This window comes from Cibotium barometz, chromosome 21 (genome assembly GCF_041138505.1).
Source record: "Cibotium barometz isolate CiBa-2024 chromosome 21, ASM4113850v1, whole genome shotgun sequence".
Taxonomy (NCBI): Eukaryota; Viridiplantae; Streptophyta; class Polypodiopsida; order Cyatheales; family Cibotiaceae; genus Cibotium; species Cibotium barometz.
The window spans coordinates 56,121,201-56,128,516 of NC_141066.1; the positions used below are offsets into that span (position 1 = coordinate 56,121,201).

The 7,316-nt window shown below is 40.8% G+C and overlaps 1 protein-coding gene and 1 long non-coding RNA gene across 2 annotated transcripts; both read right to left on the reverse strand.

The window, feature by feature from the left end:
- Positions 1 to 2,942: 2,942 nt before the first annotated feature.
- Positions 2,943 to 3,514, reverse strand: LOC147627396 (uncharacterized). The gene is made up of 2 exons (XR_015268491.1): positions 3,380 to 3,514; positions 2,943 to 3,292 (listed from the first exon to the last, which is right to left on the reverse strand). It is a non-coding gene; the product is annotated as an uncharacterized LOC147627396 (long non-coding RNA).
- Positions 3,515 to 4,329: 815 nt separating this feature from the next.
- On the reverse strand, positions 4,330 to 5,814 carry LOC147627397 (large ribosomal subunit protein eL36z-like). The gene is made up of 3 exons (XM_086816041.1): positions 5,646 to 5,814; positions 5,247 to 5,446; positions 4,330 to 4,511 (listed from the first exon to the last, which is right to left on the reverse strand). Exons 1-3 carry the CDS (start codon positions 5,745 to 5,747, stop codon positions 4,481 to 4,483), a joined length of 333 nt encoding a protein of 110 aa, XP_086672167.1. The 5' UTR covers positions 5,748 to 5,814; the 3' UTR covers positions 4,330 to 4,480.
- Between the last annotated feature and the right edge of the window lie 1,502 nt (positions 5,815 to 7,316).

The window sequence follows — 7,316 nt, forward strand, 5'->3', positions numbered from 1 at the left end:
GAAAAGAAATATGGTCACTGGATCAAATGTTTGAGGACAGATGGTGGTGGTGAGTATACCTCACATGCATTTGATGGGTTCTTGAGAGAACATGGTATTAGACAGCAACTTACATGCATATATACTCCTCAACGAAATGGGGTTGCTGAGAGAAAGAATAGAGTGATAGGTGAAGTGGCAAGAGCATTGATGAATGAGGAGAGTATGCCTTTGTATTATTGGGCAGAAGCATGTGCTACAACAGTGTACATCTTGAATAAGGCACCTGCACAGCTGACATACATGAGAGTACTCCTGAGATGAGAATGACAGGTTTTCGTCCCGACAATGGACATTTGAAATTTTTAGAATGCATTGCTTATGTGCATGTGCCAAATGAGAAGAGGAGGAAGTTAGACCCAAAAGTTGAAAAATGTGTGTTCATTGGGTATATACAGGACAGAAAAGCATACAAGTGCTACAACCAAGTGACAAAGCAAGTTCTCAAATGTTAGTAGAGATGTGATATTTGATTAGATGGCCAACTGGTATAAGCAAAGTGCGAGTGTCATGATTGATGACATTGATGCAAATGAAGATTTACATTTGCCTTTGGAGGAGTCCACTAGTATGTCTAGCCCACACGAGACATCTAGTAGTGACAATGCAAGTCTATGGTCAAGAAGATTGAGGCATTTATGTGGATGACTTGATAGTCGCAAGTGACTGTGGGAATGACATTGCCAATATGAAGATAGCATTAAGCAACCACTTTGACATGAAAGATTTGGGAGAGCTGAGATTCTTCCTTAGCATTGAGGTTAGGTTATCAGAACATCACATAGTATTTGGTAGGTGCAAAGGCAATATGCCTTGGATATATTGACAACGTATGACATGATTGGATGCAAGCCTATGATGACACCATTGGAGCAGAACATAAAGCTAAGGATTGATCTTGGTGATGAGTTGGATAATGTTACTATGTATAGGAAGATGACTGATAGCTTAATTTACTTGATCATTACTAGACCAGATTTATGTTATGCAGTGGGACTAGTGAATCAATTTATGTAGAGTCCTAGGAAGCCACATTCGGATGCTATCAGGAGGATCATGAGATATGTGAAGACCACTGCCCATTATGGTTTATTCTATGAGCATGCAAAGGATGTGATGGTGTATGGTTACACGGATGCAAATTGGTCAAGTAGTACTTATGACATGTCTACTAGTGCGTATGCATTTAGCATGGGAAGTATTGTGGATTGGAGCAACAAGAAGCAACCCATAATTGCTTTATCTAGCATAGAGACAGAGTATTGAGAAGCAGCTATGGTTGCATGTGAGGTGGTATGGTTAAAAAAGCTATTTGGTAATTTAGGCCAATGACAACATGAGCATAATGGCTAATAATTCGATTTACCATGCAAGGACCAAACACATAGAGGTCCACTATCATTTCATCAAGAAGAAAGTGTTGAATAGATAGATAGATTTGACATATGTGAAGACTGAAGAGCAAGTTATAGATATCTTTACCAAACCACTTGGTAAAGAGAGGTTTGAGTACTTCAAAGATAGAATTGGAGTATACATGAGATGGACATGGTGAGTTTGAGGGAGTGTGTTGAGATTGTGTCATGTGTGGACAATAATGGCCATGTCCAACTGGCTAAGTGTGATTAGATTTATTTCAATGTGAACTTATTATTATGTAGTGTACTGTGTTTTGTGGTGAACAATGAAGGAAAGCTATGGAACTTCTCTATTTGGTGCATGTTGATGGAATAAGAGCTATGTGGGATTAGGTGTCTCATGTGTTCCTCTCTACTTTCTTTACAAGACATCAAAGACATATGAAGCCTAAAGAGACCAACTCCTAGATGAGCTCAAGCAAGCTAAAGCCGAAAAAAGTGGTGCATGTGGCTATAGTAGTTTCCTAAGGAGTGTGATGTTGCCCTTTCAATGAGGCAACCAAAGCCCTCACTGAATTCCATGAGTACAACCAAGCCATGACCAAAGGGGATGCTTGAGAAGCAACCTACCAAGACCACCTCCTCCACCAAGAAGAAGCCCTCATCACCCAAGCACATGCTAAAATCCATAAGTTGGAAACCCTTTCCTTGGTTCATACCCCCTTTGGAAGGGTATGACCAAAAGAAGCTATTGCATGGGCCACTACCCTTGACAGCTCTGAGCTGGTCTCCCTTACTCTTATCAAGAGTACCCTGCACCTTTACTTGGTTCAATTCAATATCTTTTTATTGGACCCTTTTTTCCTATACCTAGCAGGCTATGATGCGACTTAAAAAGTGCATGTAATGGAAATCACCAGCATCTTTGCATAGACTCTCTTGGCAAGACTTAAGGATCAGCTACCTGTGAACTTTAAGGTTTTATTCATAAGTTCGCCCATCTTTTGGTTATACAGCTAGACTCTCTGAAATAAGAGCATGAAAAAGACAAGAAACTACTAAGGGATACTTATCCCCAATTGAATGAAATAAGTGCATGAAAAAGACGGACAAGAAACTACTAAGGGATACTTATCCCCAATTGAATGAGAATTGTATCAATAACTTAAATTCTAATCACAGCTTTACCTATATTTATAGAGGCGAAAATATTGACCTTGTAATACAAGTTACACCTAGATGAATCCAAGAACATGCCCAAATTCACCTTATAAGAAAGTGCAATTTATATCCTTATGGTAGTCATCCAAGGCAATAAACCATCAGCTCTATCATGCATAGTATGGACTGATACTATGACATCACCACTAGCATCATCAGTGGCCAACCGTGGGTGTAGAGCTTGGTATCAATATATGCTCCCACACCCCCCCATGCAAACACATGGCATACATTCATACAAAGGTCTGTGTACTGAGTTTCTGCGAGAGCTGCAGAGATACAAGGCAGACAGACATAATGAAGCCTAGCACCAAAGATCATAACAAATAGAAAGAATTATTACAACAAAAAGGTAGTTGGACATATACAACCCCCGTTACTCACAGTTACTACTAATTCGGGACTCCTAACAACAAGCTAGCATCCAACTAAGACTAATGCTTATCGAACCAGAGCATAGCAATCTCTTTCTTGGTCCACCTAAAGGCTAATGTGCACTCGAAGAAAATAGTCTAGCCCACCACCCTCCCATGCTAGAGGCATATGTTTGTTGGTCCACCTCACAAGGCATTGCAATGTGCAGTTAGAAGATTTTACAACTTGTCTGACCCACCCTTAATGCAAAAGACTGCAACAGCACTGCACAGCATGGGCTCCCAATGGTTTCAGCTCACCTAGCCATGCAAAAGATTACACGAATAGTAACCAGCACTTGACAAGGAAATCAAAATAACACTTAATACTGAAAAATATGAACTTACATTATAGAGGAGACTTGATTGATCGAAAACAGGATATAGGCAGGTAGCATACTATGTACACCTTTCATAGGCGCCCACATTACAGTAAACTGAAGTACACAAGACATATTTGGTTCACCATAGCCTGTGTAGCCCATCTTATACTGAAATTGAAATGGTTCTTAATCATTAAGGGAGCCACGAAAATCATTGACCACTGCCAATTACACGGCATAGAAGGTAGGGACCAGAGCCTAGCCATCTGAATATCCAGCTCTTTCATCTACCTGCAGACCAGCACCAAGGCTAGCCATGAAGGTAGCTGCAGCCAGCTTATTAGCTTCGAGTTGCGGGCATTATTCCAAACATTCAAAGCAAAGGCTATTGATCTGAATGTTGCAGGTAATAGCGAGGAACAAAGCGCTGTCAAAAGCACCCAAGCAGGCAGCCCCAAAAACAAAAACTTGCTAACCCCTCTTCACACAAATCCAACCATGCTCAGAAGAGAAGTCATCTCTCCCTACAGATATGACATACAATACAGCCGAGGGATGTGCAGAATTCTTCACAAATATCCAAAAAAGGCCAGCATTCCCACTTTAGATATTATTTCAAGTAAATACAGGAACTTGTTAACTCCTCCATGTCCAGGCTTGTATTCTAGTAGGTTGCCCCTGCCCAAGTAGGGGTCTCAATTACCACTCTACCCATGAGGTTGTGAATTCAAACACTGATACCTTCCGCCCAAATTGAAAGCTCACTTCCCACACTATCCAGGAGGTCATAGGTTTAAACCCTGGCATCTCCTTGAAAAAAGCTTGTATTCCAGATCAGAGATTGCTTGCTATTATATATTCAAGATAGACATATCATACCACACAGTAGAATGATAAACACCACATGAACAATTGGGAGTGATATACAAGCAACAACAAACAGATAGGACACTTCGAAACAAATGGCAAAGTAGCTAGTGAAACAATATCATTTAAATTCAAAATTTGAAGACATGTACCAAGATTGTAAAAAGATTCTAACTTGTTCTAAATCTCGTGTATGCCCATGGGAAACAAAAAACAGTAAAAACAAAGAAGATCTGGAAGCCCCCACCATTTCCACAATTCACTTCTTCTTCTCAGCGCCACCAGCAGACCTGTAAAAGGGTAAAACTTTGGGGTCAGCACCATGTACTCCATGTAATTATATGGGATGTGATAAAAGCAACTGTCCAGTGACGCATGTGCATGTTACGTCAGTGTATGTGATTATATAACGTGGGTGGGTGTGTGTGTGGGTAAGGGGGGGTGTAAATATAAATAAGCATTAACATCTAGATTCGGATTTGCATATGCAATTATACCAATAAATGTACGATATGGATGCTGTATTGCGAGTGATGTGTCTGAAGTGTGTAAATGACACTTGTGTATGTGTATAATTATAGCAGCTTATGTTAATTATAATTATATCGAAGTAGGTATGAATGTATGTATGTGAATAAGTCAAAAGGTACGAGTATGAAAGGGTTATGCTGGGATGTGTGACTGCATATATGCGATTATACCAGTGTGTAAATGAGGAGTGGGAATGAACATGAGTATTCATGTATGTGAGTATGTGTAATTACATCAAAAGTGCAAGTGAGGGCATTATGTATGTATGTCAATATGTTAATTATGCCAGAGTATGTCATTAGTGCGGGTATATGTGTGTGAGTGGATGAACATGAGGATTCATGTGTGACTTTAATAGACTTTGAGTATGTCAATATGTAAGCATGAATATACCAAAACATGAGTATGTTGTGAATGTTTGTATGTATAATAAATGTGGTTAGCCATCATGAATGGAACTCACTGTCTGAGAACTGTGTGTGTGAAGGTTTTACCTGATTTTGCGCAGCGCAGAGGACATCTCCTCGCGCTTCTTCTTGGCCCTAAGGTGAGTTCCGAGCCTTCTCTTGGCTACCTTGAGGGCCCGCTTGTCCTTGCCAACCTTCAGAAGCTCTGTGATGCGCTTCTCATAGGGTGCAAACCCTACCACTTCTCGGATCAGCTTCCTCACAAAGGAGGTCCTCTTTCCCAGCTTCTACAAAATTACAACGTAGACATAAAAAACGCAGGTTAGGGTTCATACATCACTAAAATCCAGAGGTCGGGACCTAATGCACAGGAGAAGGTTACAGTTGGTTCTAGACCTGAGATCAAAGGAAATTGGCGTTATGTCATCGGGTTAGGGTCAGTACACAGACGATATTGTTGAGAAAAAACGATGGAAGGGTACTCACCCCCTTTGTCGAAGATGGGCGTGCAGGAAGCTCGCGCTTGGTAACGATGTGGCCTTTGTTCAGACCTGCAGCAAGGCCGCTCTTCGGAGCTGGAGGCGCCATCACTTTGCCGCCGTGCAGGAGAAAACTTCTAAGTGGCGAGTTGAGGAGAAAACGAATACCCTAATGCGTACTATTTATACTTCAGCTTACATCTACATTAAGATCTTACATCTACATTAAGATCTAATCGCACCATCAAGCATTTGCAGTTGCGTTCGATTAGAGCCTTAATATATTGGAATCATACCTTTACACCCCTGGTTTTTTAGGGAAAACATTCATTTTTGTATAGGCTTAGATCCACTCCAAATATTGTTGTGGGGACTTCATCAATCACGCGAGTTGAAGCCTTGTTCCAAGAGTTCCACTCTTCCTTGAGAAGCTGGGTCCGTCGCATCTTTCTTTTTACGAGTGTTGTCACACTGCCGCATTATGATTCTTCATTGCTATTCTCATATAAGAATCTATGAACATGCCCAAATTCACCTTATATGAAAGTGCAATTGATAACCTCATGGTAGTCATCAACAAGACAATAAACCATCAACTCCATCATGCATAGTATGGACTAGATACTACGACATCCCCACTAACGTCATGGGTGTAGAACTTCGTATCAATATATGCTCCCACACACACACACCCCACGCACACATAAGAGTATACATTCATACAAAGCTCTGTGTACTGAGTTTCTGTCAAAGCTCCGAAGATACAAGGTGTTGCCACACCGCTGCCTTACGATTCCTCATTGCTATTCTCCCCTCACACACTCTCTCACACAAGCTCACTAGAGGGGGAGATTGAGCAAGAATACAAGACTTAATTGCACTGGGAGAGTATATGTTAACCCACTTTTAGGATTAACAGATGCTGCCACTAATAGTCTACACTGTCATGGGAGGTTTCTATTGAGGTGAGGAGGATCCATGCAATGGGTCATACCATGGGTGAGGCTTTGTGTTCGCCATGGTCCCCCATCCACAGAAATGTTCATGGATGGCTATGGATGATGAGGCTTAGTGAAGGTGCTTGAGATTATCGATGCTTATACCTACTAGATGTGTCTACTAAAAGTAAAGCACGTGTGTATATATAGGTGTCATGCATGGGAAACACAGTGCTTTATTTTTAGCTCCTCATCGATCGGTCTCATACAAAAGCATTGTGAACAGCTCACAGGAAAGTCAATGACCAATTCCAAAACCCGGTATCTGGCATATCTTCGAAGGTGACCACTCTATGGCCATGAAAGTATTTGACCATGCTGTAGATTTCTATCTGCTCATAGAAATTGGGACCTTTCTTGAGGTCAAAGACTAGGCGTTCTTTTCTTGTCCATTGGTTTTTGGCACCTCCTCAAGGATGAGAATGATGAGTTAGAAGATCTGGCATGTGGCCACTATAGCTAGGTTAGGGACTTTGGTGTAGTAGGGGGCGAGCATTTTCTGAGCAAAAATTTACAAGCATTTAAGAAATGGTGAACTTATCCATTAAGAAATGTCTTCCTTGTTTCTTTAGTTTCTTAAAGAATATACATAATGCATGCTCAAATACAAAATAAAGACTCAAATTTACAACTTTCTTTGAAATCATCTAGAAGCTCTTTACCTCTTTTCAAAACCTTCA

Excerpts from the sequence above, each read along its gene's own strand:
- LOC147627397 (XM_086816041.1), bottom strand. The coding sequence starts at position 5,747 with ATGGCGCCTCCAGCTCCGAAGAGCGGCCTTGCTGCAGGTCTGAACAAA. Across the intron at positions 5,447-5,645 it reads GCCCATCTTCGACAAAGGGG|AAGCTGGGAAAGAGGACCTC; the intron begins GTGAGTACCCTT and ends GTAATTTTGTAG. Across the intron at positions 4,512-5,246 it reads TCTGCGCTGCGCAAAATCAG|GTCTGCTGGTGGCGCTGAGA; the intron begins GTAAAACCTTCA and ends ACCCTTTTACAG.